Source organism: Lepisma saccharinum, chromosome 1 (genome assembly GCF_977018435.1).
Source record: "Lepisma saccharinum chromosome 1, izLepSacc3.1, whole genome shotgun sequence".
Lineage (NCBI taxonomy): Eukaryota > Metazoa > Arthropoda > Insecta > Zygentoma > Lepismatidae > Lepisma > Lepisma saccharinum.
In genome coordinates, this window is record NC_139229.1 from 143,167,991 (window position 1) to 143,190,283 (window position 22,293).

Sequence of the window (22,293 nt, forward strand, 5' to 3'; positions counted from 1 at the left end):
GCATAGCAATTTTTTTCACTGCTAACGTAGTAAAAAGAGTAGGAAAATGCTTACGTGGTTACCATAGGAACATCAAGTCCATTCTATTAATACTAGCCTCGACCCCAGGCGCACACAGTCATGGGGAAGCCCAGAACGCATGATCGACTTCCATTATTGAAAAGAGTGAATATTTTATTGCGTTCCTGGAAGATGGCGCGACGAGCGACAATGGTTCGTCCATGGCACACATCGGATCTACAATGGCTCAGTCGCGTTGCGATCGTCAGTGCTGCAAGAAGCTTCTACGTCGCAGGTGTTGAACATGTCTTGAATGTACAGACAAGTGCTATCATTTCGTGTGTAAGTTAGACTGTGATCTTGAAGACAATGCACGGATTGATGGCTGGACTGTGTAGAAGCATACAGGAAGGAACTCGCTCTTTTTAGGCGTCCGTGCTGTGGGACAAAACATGGGGATCTGCTTGGACACAGGTGAGAAACTGCGAATTACTCTTGCACTTTAGTAATGGTGGTGTGTTAATGAATTTTGAAAAGGGTGGGGAGGGGGGTATATTTTGATTTTTTTTTTTTTTTTTTTTTTTTTGCAGTGCTGTATTTTACCATCTTTACATGCAATCCTAGACAATGTTACTTTTGAAAGAAAGCTTATCTGGGGGAGAGTCATAACCTTTAATTTCTTCCGCGTCCGTCAATTCTTGATAAAAGAGATCTCTCAACCATCAGAAACACATCTGATTCAACTTTTGAAGCACGGATTATATCAACGCTAAAACATAGACGGGAGAGACAGGGAGATTTCACACCGAAGCGATAAGCGATTTCGCCAATCGAACGCAGATTTGTGCGACTTGTCTTGCCGCTACGGTGTGAAACATTGCTCTTGATTGGCTCGTTCCAAAGCGACATAAGCCGGACCCTGTGGCCGAGTGGTTAGCACATCGCGCTGCGACGCCAGGGGTTCGAATCCCGCTTGGGCTTGGTTGTTTGTGAATGTCCATTCATCAATTTCATCATTTCATCACTCATCCCCATCTTCGCAAATTAGCCAAGAGGCACAAAACGCGAATAAACTAAATCAATCAATCAATAAATCAAAGCGACATATGTCACTTCAGTCTGAAATCTTCATAAGACCTTCAAACAATTTCAATTTCCGCTGCCCGCCAGGGGTCCCGGGTTCGAATCCCGGCCTGGGCATTGCCTCCCCGATAGCGTAGTGGTAACGTCGTCGCCTTGTAATCAAGGGCAGTGGAGTCACAGTGGTTTGGATCCCACTTTACACTGTAGCCTAGGTTCAGTACCGATTAGCCATAAAGTGGACTTAAAGCAACAAATAAATCAATCAGTCAATCAACCAGCCTGGGCATGGGTGTTCTTTGTGTCACTGCATCAATTTCATCATATCATCACTCATCCTCACTTTCGCGATAAGCCAAAAGCGGAAGAAAAGCGAAGTAAAATGAAACCAAATCAATCAATTTCCGTTGCTATACAACTACCGTAAGAAAATGACATGACAATTTTGAAAGTATTAACTGCCATTACAGAGTAACCCTAATTAATGTAATTTTATAGATTCAATTTTTAAAAAGATATTTATAGTGCACGCAACTGAAATTTATAATCATTATGTATGCATTATAAAATATTCACATTTAAATTTAAAAAAAAGTTGCGTCCAGTTTCCGTAAATAAACAGGCAGACTGTTGAATTTTAATGGTAGAACGCTGTGAATTTCTTGGCAACTTCTAACAGTATAAGCAGTGTGAAAATTAATGCATTTCTTTTTGAAAGATGGCGCCCATTTCTTGATTCAAATGCAAACAAGAATTACATGTATTTAAAGGAAAATTCACTCTCTGTTCAAGGAGAGATAACTGCACAATATTATGATATATTAATAACAATTATAGCAAGCAAGACAGAAGTACACAATAAATCATCGATTTCCTCGTACAAATATCTCTCCTGAGCTTCCATTAGTTTATACTGAATTTTATGTTCATATTGTTATTGAATGCTAAAAAATTCTTCTTTGGGATTTCGATCCTGACAGACGTATTGTTTGCCCAGGGCAGCAAGAAGAGAGGAGACCAGATGCAGAGAAACGTTTACGAGCAACGCCGAGGAGGCGGATCGCCATTCGTCCGTCCACGGAATTCAAGGAAGCCATTGACCAACCAATCAACACCACAACCTGGCCAATCTACCAGAGGGAATGAAGAATTCTTCATGCCAAAGTCCAAGGAAGAACAACCAAATCCAGACACTCCACGCGAGATGCAAACCAAGAAAAGGGAGTTCCCCTGCGATTCTTCCGAAGTAGATGAAGACATGGACGAGCCATTCATACATCCTAAGAAGCCAGTACGAGCTAGATCACCACCGATAGTCAAGCCAATCGACACAGCAAACGCGTATCAAGCGTTCTCAGATCACGATGAAGAGACAATTGAGCGACTGACAGCCAAGTTACCAGCAGTCTACATCTATAATGCAGATAGAAGCCATCAATTTGTCACTTCGGTGACAAAGGTAATAGATGACAAACAAGCCACGATCCGAATTCTACATGATGGAATGAAGATACAAGCCAACACCAGATCAGCATACAACAAGCTCATTGACCACTGCAAAGAGCACTCGCTCAGCTACGCCACCGATAAACCACGCCGAGAGAGGCCTGTCAAAGTAGTACTCCGACATCTGCCAATCGACCTACCAACCAAAGAAATACAGACAGAGCTAGCAGCGCAGCACTACCAAGTAGAACAAGTTCAACAGATGAAGAAAAGAGATCCGAAAACCTTCATCAAAACACCGATGCCACTGTACCTAGTTACATTGAAGAAAGGCGAGACAACAAGAAATATCTACAGCCAAGACCACCTCCTGAACTACGAGATGAAAGTGGAACCATACCGCTCTCCAGGTATACTGCAATGCCACAGATGCCAGAGGATAGGGCATTCCCAGAGCCAATGCAAGGCTCAACCAAGATGTGTGAAATGTGCAAACACTCATTTCACAGCAGAATGCCAAAAGAAAGACCGAAAACTCCCGGCAAGATGCTGCAACTGTGGAGGAAACCATCCGGCCAACTACAGGGGCTGTAAAATGTTCCAAGCAATACATCAGATGAAACCAAAACCCAAGCCAGATGATGGGAAGGAACAACAAAAACAACTACCATTCAGATTACCACCAAAGAAGCCACCTGCGCAGACTACACCACCGACTACCATGAATTATAGCCAGACACTTCAGACTCCAACTGAAGAGGAAAAAGAGGCAAATGACAGCATCAAATGGTTACTGGAAAAACTACAAGAAACGAAAACAAGAACGATCATCAAAACGGCGAAAGACAAGATCGAAAAATCAAAGGACGAGAAAGAAAGAACAATCATAGTCCTACATGCACTAGTCAACATAATCACAGAAATGGTCTAAACAGACAACCAAAACAATCCAGATATAACACGAAATGTCATAGCAAAACGGCCCTTTTAGGACCAAAAATTAAGATAGGCCCTTCTGAGGACCAAAATTTCGGCCCTTGTAAGGACCAAAATTTTCGGCCCTTCTAAGGACCAAAACACTCAGTTCGTAATAGAACTACCACTACAGACCGAACCTCGAGCGACAGTTGCAGAGGTAACAGAAGCCAGATCATCATACTACGCCACTACCACAACTTTAAAAACAGATGGGAGTCAAATAAACGATGCTTCTACAGAAAAACTTCAAGAAAATTCAACTGTCAACTGTCAACTGAATGCTGCAATACATATCAATTACTTGTTGTACAACAAATTTTGTTAAGTTTTCGTATAACTAATATATAAATTATTGTAACATGTCTGTAGGGGATGTGAACTATAGAACCAGTTCATCTACTTCATCTTCTTGTGCAAGGATTTAATGTCAGAGTGACAAGACGGGAAACCTCATATTTGTTATTATTCTGTCTTCTTTAGCCAACAATAGCAAATATATTAAACATATTGCTGAATATTTCCTGGTAATTGTTTAGGTACAGTGCCAACAAAACCGTATTTAGATTTCTGCACCCGGAGCGAAAAATAATTTTGACGCGTTCTCTACGGAATTCGGCGCCCATCCTGCTAAGATAAAACAACAATAATAGCTTGTTTCTTAGCTGTGGCAAAATTTACTAAGACAAAATTGCCATTCGACAAAAGGTTCGAAATGCGCATTTGGCATTATTTATATCTCTGTTGTATTGAGTAATTTAGAATACGCTACCATGTAACATATGGAGTACAATTATTGCAGGACATGGAATCGTTATTGCAAGAGTACTGTAAAAACATTATAAGAATATGAACATCTGCTTAAAGTACAAAAGAATACCACGACAACGTATCATTTTATAACTCACACCAATCATTACTAAGAATATATTTGTATCTCTTAATTAAACTGTTGATATGTCTCACAGAAATGGTTCTACAGCGAGGGACAATTTACTTTTACTTGGTTAACAAGGCTTAGCATTAAGGGCTATGTGAACGTACGTGAAATATGCGTTCAAGCAAAATTCGTGGACTTTGAATACAGTGAAAGTGAAGAGGGGGAAGGGAGTAATACCTGCGATACTGAAAGTAGCAGATGTAGTGGAATTTGCGTATATAACAAATAATATAATAAAATAAATCTCAAGATGTAAGAAACGTGCTAGACAAGAAGTGCTGACTCCAATATCAGAAATTTACAAGGGCGAAATGGAAAAGGTTACGATCGGGGATTCGATCTTGTAGCTGGGGTTCCAACTTATGATTGAGTGAAATCAGGACTTCATAAGATCAGAAAGAAGACCCTTGGACGGTACTTGCATTGAACAACGATAGTCTACCGGTTTTCTGCAAATTGATGATTGTGCTGAGGACGTAATCTGATTTTCGGTTTCTACAATACTTTGCTGGAATCGAGTAAGACAGTTTGTATATGTAATGATACAACAAAATGTCTTCGTTCAATTGGTGTATATTTTGTCAATTTTGATAATGAAATATAAACTATTAAAGTGCCAGTTGTGAACCACACAGGTTCTACATCTACTCAAATGCCAGTCCTAAGATTGGATAATACGTAAGGGAAGTTTCTAAAATGGCAAGTAGCAAATTACCTCCGTGCCCACAGACATGTACGCAAATTCCACGCCACCTGCAATTCTAGCAAGTCAGGCGTTACCCCTACCCCTGTAATCTTTCCCCTGTACTCAAAATCCACGAATTTTCTTCTGTGCACATTCCATGTACGATTGTAAAAGGGGAAACCCCCTGAGGAAAGCCCGCCTTCACCCGCCTGCTTTCAGGGGAAGGCGCTTATATCCTGGTATCCTTCATAATAAACCAGGACGCCAGTTCCATTGAATGACGATTCCCCCGTTTATTTTGTGTGTGTAAACTTTATTGTTTCAAAATAATTTAATACAATAATAGTGGAACATGATTTTTGACCAAACTTGTTCTGATTTCCAGAACAGGTTTGGTTTGCATAGTAATTTGTATCTTTTTATTATTTTTGTATTATTATTAATTATTATTATTATTATTATTAGTTGGGTGGTGCAAGAGTAATAGGGAAAAGAAAAGATAAATCGAATTTTATATCTTACTTAATTCAAGATGTATGATAGGTTGGTGAGGAAGTATTAATTACCATTCTATGTACGCAACGTCGCTGACACCAGAATTAAGATGCCATAGTTAAAGGGCCAAAGTAGGGGCGCAAATGCCCAACTCCCTCCTAATCGCCAGCACTGTTTATTTCTTTTCAAACTGATAATATATTATAACATTATGTTATAACATTGATTTAATAGCAGCACGAATAACTTTCACAGAACACCACGCCTTTTACTCATTTCCAATTTTTCTCTTCTTTCCTTACTCGATGCCCTCTTTGCCTAGGCGGCCAGCCGGGTCTCCCCGTGTTCTCATTAGCTACGGTTCTGGTTTGTCTACAAACAAGATCATGAACAAAATTCCATTTGGGAATCTAACGCAAATATTTGTTTTACAAATATAGCAATTGCATTGTTATAGGGATGATGGGAGATAAATCCATCCCAGGCAGGATAAAAATTCAAGTCCATTTGTGCACAGAGAGGCTAATCTGGACTGGGGCTATAGCTAAAAGTGAGACCCGAAGGATTATGCAATATGACTCTACCGAGAATCGAACCCGGTGCCACACTTGATTGATCCCTGTACATTGCTTCGTGCCAATGAAGGCACGTGTGTGGTGTGGAGGTTATATGATCAGCACTACGCTGAGGCCGCACCATGCACTCATTAATGAGAGGTTAGGTGTGATTCCCGATGGCGTAGTGATAATCAAAGGGCCACGGGTTCGATACCCGGCGGAGACACATAGTGGGTCGGCTTCCATTTTAAACTGTAGGTCCAGTCCCAATTAGCCTATCTGTGCATAAAAGTAGACTTAAAACAACAACCAAAAAAACCTCAATGAGAGGCTGAGCCAGAGCTACTAATGCACGGACATTTTAATATGAAAATTCCCCCTTGAAATCACCCACCCTAGCAATCCAAACTGGGTTACCGACTGGAGCACCAGGGCTCTTAATACTGAAATAGAAATTGTTCAGTTCAAAAATGCTTCCATATGCAAGAACTGTGGTTAAATCCTAACGACACCTATATAGGGCATTACTAAATGTGAGATATTATTTCAGGTAATTAATGCGTTTATTTGAAACACTATAAGCAAGCACACATTAAATGTACGGTTCATCAACGACTTCATTAAAACTTCATCATATCAGCATAATAAAAAAAAATAATTAAGGTTCCTTAATATTATTAAAAAAATAATATGTTAAGATAATATTAACATAAGAAACCTTAACTTTGAAAGATTTTTTCAAAAACAGTAAATAGACTAAACGATCGCATATGCTAAATTTAAATTTCGATGAAGTGAAAAAAACAAAAACAAAAACTGGTTGCTGTTACGAACTATATTAGAAGATGTTTCAAAATACTCACTTCTAAAAATTATACATATTTCATTAAGATAAATCTGAATTTTTATAATTCAAATTAGAGCAGCCAAGTGTAGAGTCATTTTAAAATTGATATAAGTATGTTGCGAAGTGATCGCTCTGCTCTAGGCACTTATGAAAACACGAAACAATGGAACTGCAAACATCACAAATGATTTAATTTGGCATTCTGTCGCATTTGATCTCATTGGTTGCTTTCAATTTACTGATTGCTGCCGTATTTGTGTCATAAACCTTATACTTTAAATTCAAATTCAAATGCAAATTCTTTATTTGCGTGGGTGAGGTTCAGCCTCAGGCTGTTCTGCCACCTAACCCGTGCCATCGATTACATTTAAATTTACATTTCTTATACACATGTTATTACAGTATTAATACAGTGTACAATAAACTGTATGATTTAGTTATAAAATCTATTGATAAAGTAATTGTAATAAATGTATGAATAAAATGATACAAAAATTGTGAAAAGACAACATAAAAATAAAATAAAATGAATAAAAAATAAATGTAAAAAAAAAAGATGTAGACAAAATACATAACATAAACATACAAATTACATCATAGTATTTGAACACAATCTCTGCTCTGCCAAAAGAAAATTCCTTACTTCATTTCGGAAAGATTCTATTTTAGATATGCTCGACATGCTCTTAGGTAGGGCACTTTATATTTTTGCAGCAAAATGAAAACGACGACTGATATACCTGTGTGTTGCAGAGTGGAAGGTTAAATTTGAAATTGTTTCTTGTATGGTGGCTGTGAATACTGGTGCGAGGGATCAACGTGTATGCCAGATACGACGGCTTGCCAGATGTAATAATTTTATGTATAAGGCAATATGTATGCAGTACTCGCCTACGGTACGTATTGAGGATATTCTTATTATTTATGGAAGGTAAAATATGTTCACGCCTCGGGATGCAAAATATGAACTGCATGCATGCATTTTGGCATTTTTGAAGTTTTGCTTGTAAAGTTTTATTTATTCTACCAGAGTACACTACGTCACAATAGTCGAGAAATGGATATATAAGTGTTTCAACTAATTGCTGCTTGATTTCTGAAGATAATAGTTTGTTAAATTTAAACAAGAATCTAAATGTTCCAAGTGATTTATTAATTTGGCGGCTAATATGCTCATCCCATGATAGACGAGTGTCAAATATTAGTCCAAGACTTTTAACTACTTGAGCTCTAGGTATGACATCATCATTTATTTTAATTGTTGTATTAGTGTGCTCAACCGAACCAATAGCATTTCGAGTTCCAATAAATGTATAACATGACTTTTTAGCATTAATTTTAAGGCCATTTGCATCACACCATGTTTTTATCGCACCCAAATCATTACTTATGTATTCAATACATGGCAATTTCTGTTGGATGGAATGATTTGGTTAGTTGGGTGTCATCAGCATATGAATGTACGTTACGTTACAGTATTTGACAATCGTAAACAATAAGGGATCTAGTATAGCTTAGATCCTTGTGGAACACCAGATCAAATATATTAATTATTAGATAATAAAGTAGGCGACAGTTTTACACGTTGATTTCGGTTACTTAGATATGAAAAATACCAGTTAAGGGTAGATTGTGAAAAACCGCAATATTTCAGTTTACTGAGCAGTAATTTATGTTGTACCGTATCAAATGCTTTGGACAGGTCGAATAATATGAATACAGTGAGGAATTTCTTATCCATACCCTGGAAGACGTCATTTGTGACTTTCAGCAAATCTGTAGTAGCAGTGCTGCTTGCCGGCCGAAATCCTGTCTGTGAGGGTGGAAGAATATTGTTTTGGGCAACGAAGCTAAATGTCTGTTTATAGATTATTTTTTGTAGGAGTTTTGAACACACATGCAGAACACTAATAGGTCGAAGGTCGTTTACATTAGTTGGTCGGGTCGTCTTGGGAAGACGTCCCGTAATAAAATTGTCCGGTTGTATGAGGGTATGCAGTGCTATCACTTCGCCCAGTTCCATCTATTGGGCAGTTTTAACTTGGGATAGGTCCACACATCACGATGGTAGCGGGAAGGAATTTTCTCTTGCGTATAGTAGAACTCCTGATCTACCAACTTCTCTTGTATGTATGGCCAGGATGCTAATTGACGGTGGAGGATACAGGCTTCCCTCCCTCCATAGATATTGTAACAGATATTTCGCAAACTTGTTCATAAAGTAAAGAAACGCCGTTAAGTGCAATCACCGACATTACATCGAACTACTGCGAAACGGAGTGCAAATTCTGTGCCCAACATATTATGAAGAAACACTTAACAATGTTTTATGTTTTTTTCTATTGTAAAACGAGTAAAAGGTATGGATTAAATGGAAGATTCTCGTTTCTTCACTCTCATAGCAAACGCTTGTCCAAGGAGAATGAGGGAGTGTAAGGAGTAGGTAGCTTTTCCGAAAGCACTCAAACGTCAACTCTCTTCCACGTGGTAGAACGTGGACTATATTGTTGCAGACTAGCGAGGCTCTGGCGTCTGGACCCATAGCCGATATAATTCTCCGTGGAGCTCATGGGCGTCGCCAGAAGTTTTTTTAGGGAAGGTTAGCCCATTGATTAAAATTGAATAGAAATAATAATAATAATATTTATACCCTTAGGAAGATTCTTGTACTTCATCTGTCAGATGAGTGAAAATCTAGCACAACTGTTTTTTATTATATTTTTGTACATTTTTTCACACAGTTAGTGTACTGAAATGCATAGTTATTATATTTTATCGTCAACTTTTACACATTTTGTCCAAGAAAATCTTTAAATGTTAGGAGGAATTATTTTTTCCTGAAGTTTATGTTCTTTCACCTCTCACATGAAATTCTAATTTTTGGAGTTATGACAATTGCGAAACATTTATTCTTTATATTAAATGGAATAATATGAAAATATAACCTGGTTCCTGTATTTTACATTGAGCCATGCCCGTGTATGTGAATTAAACTTTTTGCTGAGGTGTAAGGGGGTGACCCTTTCGGAAGGAGCTCAAATTTCAACCTCTTTCCACGTATTACAATCCAACACAGTGAAGCAATCCATGCTTCACTGTGTTGATCGCAACGCTACCAGTATGGTAGAGAATGAATGGATCTCTATCTTCACTTTCCCAAGGTGCTTTCATGGTGCGGTTCATTATACAGTAGGCAATACAGACGACAGCTTTACCTTCATACATCATATCCACTTGAATTGTGACGTAACACAGACTACGGGAATATATATATATATTATCTCTTTCTTTCAAAATACCATTTGGATTGCGGAGGAATATAAGAAGAATGACCGATCAATAACACATTATGTGAAGTATCAGCATTTCAGTGCTAGAAGTAAGTATCTCCTAAGTTACAAATTCTTGCTCAAGGAGTCGCCACTATGCTTGTATTACAACAGCTAAACATAGTACTAAATTATTTAAATATGGCTTTTTCTCAAAACTCTTGAATGTGCTCTGAATACCTCACATATGAACACACATATAAGACATAACCGTTATACGTAATTGCTGGTCAGCTGCTAACTACATACAATAAAAACACAATTCCTAGCCGGCGTATTGTTTGTATAGCTCAACATGGAGACAATCGATTGGATGGGGGATGCTTATGAAAATCATCCTAGCTGTAGGGTGGTGCTTAACGCACATTTTCTTAACTGGGGAATGGCATCCCCAAGTTTTCACTCCCCCCCCCCCCCCGTCCTCACCATCACTTCGAGCACTGGCTGTAGCAGTGCTCACTCATACCCATACGTGTCCCTAACTACATATCAACAGAGACTTCTCTTTCGGCTTTCGTGACATCAGTGTATTGAGCGTTCCATATCTCCAAAACTTTTCCCTCGGTCTCTGTGGGATATGTATAAAAGTGAAATGTGTAGTTCTATGAACAAAAATCGATTTCTGCGTTCGTTTAGTGCACGTGCCAACAAGCACATTGAGAATCGAAGACAGTACTATTATAGAACATAATAATGTATTCTTGAACGGTCATTGGTCTTACATTCTTCCCTAATCTAAATGGTATTTTGAAAGATCGGGAGAATGAATGAATGAATATATATATATATATATATATATATATATATATATATATATATATATATGTAGTGTTGATCAATTTATGGGGTCATTAGTTGAAAAAATGAATCTCAGATAAACTCTTATTACATAGAGAAATTTGACAGATTTAATGTTTTGTAGTCCACATTGCATTGTTATACATAGTGTCAGTACTGTCAGTACTTCGTATGACCAACCACCTTTGGCTCTTTTCGAGCTCATTTTAATCACTGTTTCTGTACAATTCCTATATCACTCTTATTTCTAAACTTCAAACCACGTGGTTTATGAAATTACATGCTGCTCCGGAGATACAAATAAAGAACACCCTTACAACAATCAGAATTAATATTATTTAATTTGTTATAAATAAGACGGTAAACAATATACGTATTTATCCAGACATTTTTGCGAATGTGCAAAGAATCGTTTTGCTACCTATTCATGGGACACAGTAAAAGAAAGGATTGTGGGAAACAAGATTATATCGAAGCAGACAAACAGTTTAATCCCATAAAAAGTTATAGCAATCGTCAAACATTTAGTTAGAACACTTTCAAAAGAAGGAAATGTGCTTCTTTTCTACAATGAGTGCAATAATTTGGCCAATACTGTATATATAAAATTTTTCCGTAGTCTGTGTGACGTCAGAATTCAAGTTGAATGAATGATGTATAAAGGTAAAGCTGCCGTCTGTATACCAGCGTGCGAAATAACGGGGGGGGGGGGGGCATGCCGGGGATTTTCCCCCACAGAGAATTTTATCCCTCGCAAAATAAACTTATTTTTATCCCTGCCAGGGATGTTTTTATATCCCCCTTAGTTTATTTTACTGGCTGGTAACATATACAAATTTGCATACCCCCAAAAAATCTACCCTCCGAAGTGAAATTACAAATACGCCACCTAGTTGCATCCCCTCCCCAAAGCAAAAAGCTTAATTTTCACAGTGCTGTATACTGTATAACGAATCGCACGATGGGAAAAGTGGGAAAAGTGGAGGTAGAGATCCATTCATTCTCTATCTCGGGAATACTGTAGGTGATATGATCAGCACCATGATGATATATCGATTGTTAACTTTCTATTGTTTAACCCATTTAGAAAGACGGACACTTAGATCGAGAACCTTTATACCGTGTCAGGATTTGACGTTATTTCAGTCTGTCATATATCTTCTTGTTTCTGAGTTATCGGTATTTTTTATCAATTGATTCCGATCGTTGCTGAAGAACAAATAAAACAATATGTATATAGCACATCAAATTGGTATTTCGCAGACCTTTAAATTTAAGAAACTTCATATTTATGGCTCTAGTGGTTTCAGTTATGTAGCAACATTTAAAATATATCAATTGTTGGCTTTCGCAGATAGACGAGGACCAATAGAGATAATTTATATTGCGACAAAGTATTATTTGGGAGCTCCTAAAATTCACTAAATTTGAACACTGCAACTGCAATAGTGTTGTGGGAAAGAGGACAGCTTGCTCTGCGACGCCATTAATACGCATTTCTACATTCTAATTTCTTCATATAGGAGAAGCATTTTTTTAAACGAGAGCGCTCAACTAAGCTTATATTACATTTCTTGGATCTGAAGTGAAAGAAAGTAATAATTCTTTTCCCCACAAATTGACGCATTTGTCACTTCAGAACCAAGAAATGTAATATAAGCTTAGTTCAGCGCTCTCGTGAATGTCGTCGCAGAGCAAGCTGTCCTTTTTCCCACAATTGACGACGCATGTGCAGCATACACCGCATGCGTTCACGAGACGTCTCTGAGTGTATGATATATTGATAAGTAACAGACGAACTTATAGCTTTGCTCATTAGAGCTCACAAAATTCAATAAATCAGAATAGTAAATTGGGTAATGGTAAATTTTAATGAGTATATATTGGATATTGATAAATAATCGTATGTTATATGTAAAATGAAGTCAAATATCAAAAGAGCAATAAGACTATAATCCGGATTAAACATGGACTGTACAGTGAGATTCATGACTATTACCGTGCAAATTGTCCATCACCTTGTTCGTGCACTTTATTTTACCCAATAAGAGCTTCAAGAATTAAAAGAAAACTCAAAACAAGCTCTTGACAACTTCTGCACTAGCATACATAAAAATTAATCGCTTAAAACACATAGGATGTAAGAGAAAAATTAATGAAAATAGCCGTGGACAATTTGCATGGTAATATTCATGGATCCCACTGCACAAATGTACATGCTCACTGTTCTCGAAGGGCAGTTGTTTGTGGGTTGGGACTAGTGAGGTAGTATTTTGCACATACAAGGCTCGTACCGCTGCATATCCTAGAAATAAAACAACCTTTCCCTCCACCATGTTACTCTCAAAGGAATGACAATATTTTTTTATCATATGAAGTGATAACACTGGTCAACAATTATTTTTTTTTTTTTTTGCGACATGGATGAAAATTCACTTTTCTTTATCAATCCATGATGCTGAACACGAAACTGACAATGAAAATGCCACTCGACTTCCGGTTTAAGAATTATACGAGGTATTGTCTAAAAGTCGGGTTTCCCAATGTTCTAACGTAGTGGAATGACGTATGCTTGGTGTGCATGTGAGTTTTACGCTTGAACTGTAATCACAAAATAAATATTTTCTACTATACTACTGTACGGTGTGTTCTTTACTACATACGTGGGATTAAATCCGCTTCCTCTTTGCTTCCCTCTTGTAGTGAAGTTCAGGATCATCCCTGGTTACTGTCCAGCAATAGTCGGCAAGCATTCCTGTACTCCATTTCCCTTGGTATCTTTTCTCCATTACAGATATTTGTTGGTGGAAATGCTCACTGTGTTCATCACTTACCTCCCCACAACTTTTCGGGAAGAAATTGAGATGAGGGTGTGGAAAATGCAATTTAAGGAACATATTGCAACCCATTTTTTGATACGATGAAACCAAATTATTTACAAGTTTTTCATAGTCTTCAGCACGTTTGTTTCCCAAAAAATTGTTGGAGACTTCTCCGAAAGAACTCCATGCACCTTTCTCAACATCACTTAGCAGGTGTTCGAAGAACTCGTCCTGGTGAAGTTGACGAATTTGAGGGCCCACAAAAATGCCTTCCTTGATCTTCTGTTCACTGATTTTTGGAAATTTGTTAAGTAGATACGTATTTGAATACCAAAGAGTATCGATCCAACTTTTTGACAAAGTTTTTGATCAGTCCAAGCTTTATATGAAGTGCAGGAAGTATAATATTTTCAGATTAAACGAGAGGTTCATTATGTACATTCATATTTCCAGTTTCCATACTTTGACGTAATGGCCAATCCTTTTTAATAAAATGAGAAGCTCTGTCTCTGCTATTCCATTCGCAGAGGAAACAGCAATATTTGGTATAGCCTTGTTGGAGTTCAGTTAAAATAGCAATGACTTTCAAATCTGCACATATTTTCCATAGGTATGTACCTAGTTATTGTATTTAATTGATTGAAGGAGGAATTTTAGGCTGTCATACGATTCTTTCTTTTACACAGAATAACCAATAAGGATTGACTTCAATTGATTGCTGTTATGAAGCAGTACAGCTTTTAGAATTTATACCGATGCATCTATGAACAACCGCCACTCTTCGCAGATGTGCTTAATGCCCATAGCCCCCAATAAACCATTAATATCACTGCAGTATGTCATATCGCCTTCGGTAGAAAAGTATTCTTCCAACATTTTTTGACCTTCACGCTAAAATGACACCTTCACATTACTAGCCAGAAAATTCCATTGTTGAACTCTGGAGGCTAATAGCTCTGCCTTGGCTAACCTTGTGCTGTTCTGTAAGTTTAACATCACCTGCAAAGTCCGGATCTGTAGATGTGGAAGGTTGTGGTTCGTACGGTTCTTGTGAGTCTACGGAATAAGATTCAGGGGGTGTTGGAACAGGTAGTTCATTACTATGCACTACAGGACAAGAAGCAGAACGAATATTTGGAAATACAATTGTCTTCTTTTTAGTATTGGACATACGTTGTATTGATGGGACCATAAAAAAAATAAACAATCGTCTGTATGATTAGTGGGCTCCAGCCAAATCATGGGAATAGCAAATGGTATCAATGGTCTTCTGTGATTCGTCCAGTCCAGCAGATTCGTGTAGCAGGTCTTACAACGGAAATGAGGAGCCCAAGTCTTATCTTCATCTCCGAATTTGCAGTATTTACCGAAATATAGATTGTAGGCTGTTTTTACAGCAGGGGTAATATTTCTCCGCTGTCCAGAAAACACAATTTGACCACAAACATAATAGACATTGTTAGCATTGATAATGCATTTACGTGGCATTTTTTAACATCCCTCAGCAATTTAATTAAATGTCAACCTTACCATAAACGGACCACGTAATATGCAAACACGATCTTCGGTAAATGCACACACTCAACCTAGTTTTATAAAACCACAATCACGCCTGCAAAAATTAACACCTCACAAAACAATGAATAAAGAGGTTTTGTGGCTGGTCTTTAACAGTTCCCCCTTTCCTCACAACAAATAAAAAAAATAAGATAAGAAAAGAAAAACTCAACATTTACTTCTTACACCTATACAATACCATATATATAGGGAACTTCTCCAAATCAACAATGCTCTGTAACTCAATTATAATTAGTCAAGTGCGATTTTTAACTACAGTTTCGTATTTAGGAGACCAATATTGACTAGAAATTGTATATATCACTCATGTCGCATTTTGGCTGTTGACCAGTGTAATCATAGGATACTCTTCAGCTGTTATTTCTAAAAACAAAAGCGCTACGACGCCAAGTTGCCCGGGTTGGAATCCTGACCTGGGCATGGGTGTTTTTTGTAAGTATTCCTTCATCAATTTCATCATGTCATCACTCATCATCATCTTCGTGATTAGCCAAAAGCTGAAGAAAAGCTATGTAAAATAAACCAAATCAATTAATCAAATTTAAAAAAACAAAAAAGGGCACCTGAAACTAATATTTTTGGCAAAAGCAACCTTTCAGGATTAGGAAGTCTCTATGGCGAGTAGTCAGCAGTTTCTTTTTATTCCAGTGCGACACATCTACATTGCCAAATTATATTGGTGTGCATTTTAAATTGTACAAAAATTCCTTATTAGATTTTCTACGCATAAAAAAATATATTTGCAAGGCAACTTCTTCTTTAGAAATTCGCTGTCAACAATTTTCGACCTTCTCTTCTTGCTAACCTGCCCGTGTGAACCTCATTAGCATATTTATTAGATTTGAAATTTGCGCAACAGTGTTCCAACATCTTGGTGCTAGAGAAAACCACAAGTTCTGTCGCAATTTGAACACTCTAAACGCTAAGTAAACATACAAAACAATTCTCTTTCATGTGACAAAATTAAACACTACAAAAAATCCATTACACAAATGGTCAATATGAATGTCGTTGCTAGGATACAAGAATAATAAACATTATATTTGGTTTCCGAAGTCATTTTAATGAAAGTACTTGCACATAACTTTTACATTGACGTATGATAATAACATTGCATTTTAGTATCATATTTGACTAATATTCTCTGTGTATTTAGTGGAAAAGCTGGATATAATAATTTATGCCATACGTATGATAGAAACCTCGGTACGTATAAACTATGAAAGTATTGTACCATAATTTATTCCAGTCAGTGTTTAGCTATGGAGTAGTATGTTGGGATAATATTTATATTGCAAAAGATAATGATCAGAATTACGATAGGAGTCAAACGAAAGACTTATGTAAGAACGACATTCTGCCGTTGCCATGTTTGAAAAAAAACACACACACAATATTTTTATGTTCAACAAAGGCACTCAAAACCGTTATACTAGGGGCACCTGCAATCGAGTGATATGTCAAAACAATACGGTGTTATATGAAAAAGGACCAAATAATAGTGGTATCACTCTATAAAACAAATTTCCAAGAAATGTAATAAAAAATAGGAACACACAATCAATTTAAAAAGAAGTGAGGAAATACTTGCCAATTCATAGTTTCTATTTAGTTGAATATTTAAACATGTAATGTTAACCACGAATTGTACTTTGTGGTTTCGAATGCATGTCATAGTACAGCCCATTTTATGAACTAGCCGGAGCTCCTATCATTACTAATTAGATAAATTAACGTATAATTGAACTATTCTATAATTTTATTGCTACATTTCCCTTGTAATAAAAGAAATTCATGTTCTGTCCATTTCTGCACCATTTTTGACATGAGCATGAGGTTCACTGTAAAGTTCTCGAAGAAATGTAAATAAATCTAAGCTAATCATCATCCTAAATTTCAACTCCACTCTGAATAACTCTCATAGATTTTCCTTGCGATGGTTGGTCAACACCGTAATTTTGATCCTCTCAATCGTTGAATCATGCTCAGAAACGCTCTTACAAAAGGTTTAAGATGGTATGGCAGAGAAAAATAATAGGGTAATTGTTCATCGCTATGTTCATTGGTTCCGTTTTCAGCAATCTGCGTACAGTTTAAGAATTCAAACGAAAGCACCAATAAGTGGAAGACAGCCTCTGCTCCAACCTAAATACAATTCCATCCCCTTAAAACACATAGAACGAAGAACAAAGTACGGAGATGCAACGGACAATGTCCTTACTGTTATCCTTATCACTGATTATGCCGGCACCGAGGCTCTCTTGTGTTGAATCAGGTAGAACAAACTTATCGCTACAGTTAGCAGGAAAATTTGCCGGGAGGTAACAAGACGGTTGACTTGATATAAATTATGCTCATTAGCAGTTTGTTAACAAAAGTTAAACCAATAAACCGGGGTTATGCTAGAGAAAGAGGCTCAAGCGGTAGTTCAAAGAGGCGTTTGGAGGAGAAGATCATATTGTGTATGTTATGTGGAACATCGAGGGTTCTGTCTACTGAGAGCTTATACTTCAGCATTACCCAGAAGTGGTGAACAGGAAGATGATTCTCATGCGATCCGACAACAACACAGTAACAGTTCACACGTGATTCGTCAGAAAATTTAGGTAGTGGATTACCTGGATATTCTACCGCACCCAACCTACGTTCCGGAAATTGCACCATCCGATTTCCACTTCTTGAGAGGTAGACAATTTAGTTTCCTTGGGAGATGTGACGAATGGCATCACTGATTTTGCATCAAAGCCAGCCGCCCGGTACCACCACGCCAATGGATTGTATCATTGGTTGAACGTTGGACAACCATAGACTCCAACAGCCTGTTACCGTGTTACCCAGAATTATGATTCACCTTGGTACATTATTATTATTACATACATTATTACGAGCACTCGTGTTTTATGATTCCTTGTGGTGAACAAATTAATTATCCGCTTATATTTTCATTTTCTCTTAAAGCAATGGATGTTTTTTTACGCAAAATAAAAATGAATAGGAATTTTTTCAGCTAAAAATAATAGACACGTAAAATGAGAATGAGACCAGGTTAGAATTTTGACGAAAATATATATATTTTTAAATACAAATGTTTTGTTTCAAATTTTGCAATAATTTTCGTTCTCTTCGGCACCCATTTCCCCCTTGCACGTGCCACTGATTTTATTGACGGTATCGTCTCGACAAGTCTCAGTGGATCTTGTCGTTCACATCTTGATCTATAAATAGCAATCCACATCTCGAATCGGTACCATCCCCACACAACAGATCTCTAACTAACTCTGAAGTGAATGGAGGCGAGAGCGATGAGCGTCTGATTGTATTTATATTGCTTATTTAGTGTCGCCTCTTCTGCCACATCAAGGCACATTTTGCTTACTTGCGAAGGCAAAAAAAACAACAAAAAAACTAGTTACTTTTTTAAAATTAGTAGCATTAACTGTAACTCATTTACTTCTTTCAATTAACTAGCAACGAAATTAGGAGTTATCTTTAGTTACTTTTCCTTTACTCATGGGAGGACATTTCTTCAGACACCCTTTCACTTGAACCAAATATACATTCCAAAATAAATTATATTGAAGATCTGCGAAAATTTTCTACCTTTCTGCCAAAATTGCGACTGTATGTGCTTCAAGAGTATTTAATTTAGAACACTCACGCCATAAGAAAGAGTATGTAATATTGTAAAATCATCCTGGATATGCCACAGCGTCTTGGCTCGACAGTAAACAGCATAATTACGGTTTCCTAAAACAATAAAGTAAAATGAACTCATCATTTTAGACTAGGAAAGTTATGGAATGTTTTGGCCATCCGAGGAACTAACTGCAACAGACATGAAATCAGCTGCCTCTACAGTAAAAAATGTGACGAATCCGATTTTGGAGAGCCTACCATTCTCTGACCTGTAGTTTCGCCGCCATCTATTAAAAATGGCGCCAAAATTTCATCTTGAAAATTAAAAAATATAATATCTGGAAAATGGTGCATTGTACACAAAAAGTGGCGATAACCAAAATGAAAGAAAATGAAATTTCCTAAGATAGACCTTTCATAAATCTTAATTGAATTAGAAAGTTTCAAATGTTTTCTTTAATTTTTAGAATTAGCGTAAAAGTTGGTTTCCGGCATAAATAACAGCAAATATGTAACAAACTATTGTAGACGGTAGGGCAAAAGTGACCCTTGCTCAGCATAATATACGTGTGCTCCAACTTGGCAGGAGCATTGCGTCAACTCGGGGGTCATACACCTCCGAGTATAAAATAGCGAGACGCAACGTCTCGTCTTTCCCATTGGTCTATCGCTACCATGGACTGTCAATCGTAAAGTGTAGAACTGGACTGTATCGACCTGAAGTCGACACGACGCAGTCTACGGCTGAGCAAGGTGAGTGAGTGGTAATTGCCTTACCGAATACAATCCCTTCGAATATCCTTCCTAGAATTAAATGTGTGGAACGAGACAACGGTATTTTATTAAGGATCTAACAATCTCCTGGTGGCGCATTTTCTTTTTCCAGTCAACTTGTGAATGCGGTTTCATTTGTTGCTCTCTGATTGGCTGTTGGAAAGTTACGGTGCTGTGATTGTGAGAATATCTTGTTTTCGCTGTACGTTAGGTTAGGTAAGGTTAGATTAGATTAGAAAGCAGCAAATTTGCTCTAAAAATAGGAAATAAGACATTCTCACAATCACAGCACCGTAACTTTCCAACAGCCAATCAGAGAGCAAGAAATGAAACCGTATTCACAAGTTGACCGGAAGAAGAAAATTCGCCTCCCGGTGCCGTCTCTATCATCTATCACCCCGAGATAATAGGTGTGAGCGAAGCTGGAGGCTAGAAGCGAACACGTTCCCTACGCCTTTAGCCAGCGACTATATCTGGGCGGGGGGGCAGATACTAAACGATATTATTTACGTCCTTAAGTCATTGGACCAAATTATTAGCTCATGATTTCTTCTAGAGAAAGAATGTTCTTGGTTTCGTGTGTATTAATTTAATTTTAATTTAACAAAATTTAATGTTAATTTTTTATGAATCAATGTTTAAAGAGGTATCGGCTTGCAATTTATGCATGAAATGTATTTATACGAACTTAATCACTCAAACAGTTACTTTTAAAAAGTAACTTTGAAAACACTAAAGTTAACCCTTTCGTGTCAGGGATTGCTTGAAGTAAGAGGTATTTACCTTACGTCATCAAATGAAGTAATAATTTATGTTAAGCAATGAGAGAGATATCCCTCCCTCATATCCATTTGTCAATACTGAAGCAACTTGTCGATATATCGATGCGACCTTGGCGGGAGAAAGAAGAGAAGCTGTTTTGCTGTGCGTCTCGAATCGAAACACATAAACGAGTGGACCAGCACGTGTTATGCACCTTGTATATGCCGTGGGAAGACGGGATGTTGTCTGCAAGACATCGCACTCTTATTGAGTGAAGCGTCAGCTGAGTCCGCAGGAAGATAACAATGTAATTCAGATGTCCGAATCGATTAACATGCTCCAGTATTTTTGCTGCAGGACGTAAAATAGGTCAATAACAAGATAATTATTGTCACGCAGGAGTTGAAGTGAACCCATGACTACTGTACATCGACGTAACGTAGGCATTATCTGATGTAATTTATTGCATAGGCTTTCTGTAGTAAGGTGGGATCCTTAACATTAGCAGGAAAATTGCCCAGGACTATGAGTACGTGCAGGGATGGTCAAGGGGAGGGCGATGTGGAAAAATTGCCTACATTCGCCATTTTGTTTGCATCTCTTTTTTCTGTATTTTGCTTTTTCACTCTAGCTTTTAGACTTTCTGTGTCAGTCTTAGAATCAATCTCTTCCTTCTCTTTTATTTCCTCTCTCCTTGACGATTACTTTTTATTTTTCCTTACCCGTCTTCTGTTTCATATTCTTCTCCACTCCCTTTATTTCTATCCCTTTCCGTCTATTTTAATTCCTCTTCCTTTTGTTCCCTCTGCCTTGTGTATATTATTATCTGTCTCTTCATCTCCGTCTAGTCTCTTTATTTTTCATCCTTTGTCTCCTTTTCTATCTCACTTATTTAATTCTTTTCATTTCTCCCTATCTCTCGTTTCGCTTCTTTATTTTCTTCTTCTCCCTCTTTTGTATCTCGCTTCTTTATTTCTTCTCTGTCTATATTTATATTTCCCTTCCTTTCTTCCTCTTTTCTATCTCTCTTCTTTGAATCTCTTTCAGTCTCCCATTTTCTATCTCGCTTCTTTATTTTCTTTCTTTCTCCCTCTTTTTGTATCTCGCTTCTTTATTTCTCCTCTCTGTCTAGATTTTTATTTCCCTTCCTTTCTTCCTCTTTTCTCTCTTCTTCGTATATTTTTATTTCTCCCATTTTTCTATCTCGCTCCTATATTTCCCTTCATTTCTCCTATCTCTCTGTCTCGAATCTTTATTTTCTTCCTTTCTCTCTCTTTAACTATGCCGCTTCTTTATTTTCCTTTCTCCCTCGCTTTTTCTATCTCGCTTCCTTGTTTCTCTTACCTTCTCTCGCTCACGCAACAGGAAGACGTCTCTGGAATGACACCTCCTTCTATTGAATTCTCCGCCTTCTCTGTATCTTCTTTTGAAGAACTTTCGATTTTTGTGCGTTGGAGGACGTTGAGTAAAGTACTAGTTGCGTTGCATAGCTTCTTATTGATTTGGGCGTGGAAGAACATCAATGTGAAGTTGATACCCTGCGACGGAAACGTGTCATTAAGATTGAAA

The 22,293-nt window shown here is 37.5% G+C and overlaps 1 protein-coding gene across 1 annotated transcript in view; it reads left to right on the top strand.

Annotated features, from left to right (window-relative positions):
* Positions 1-202: 202 nt before the first annotated feature.
* LOC146001985 (adenylate kinase isoenzyme 5-like) overlaps positions 203-22,293 on the top strand; it is a 98,940-nt gene continuing 76,849 nt past the window's right edge. The window contains exon 1 of the mRNA XM_083139696.1: positions 203-474. Coding sequence (XP_082995822.1) covers positions 453-474 — 22 coding nt within the window. The 5' untranslated portion in view covers positions 203-452. The remainder of the gene's footprint in view (positions 475-22,293) is intronic.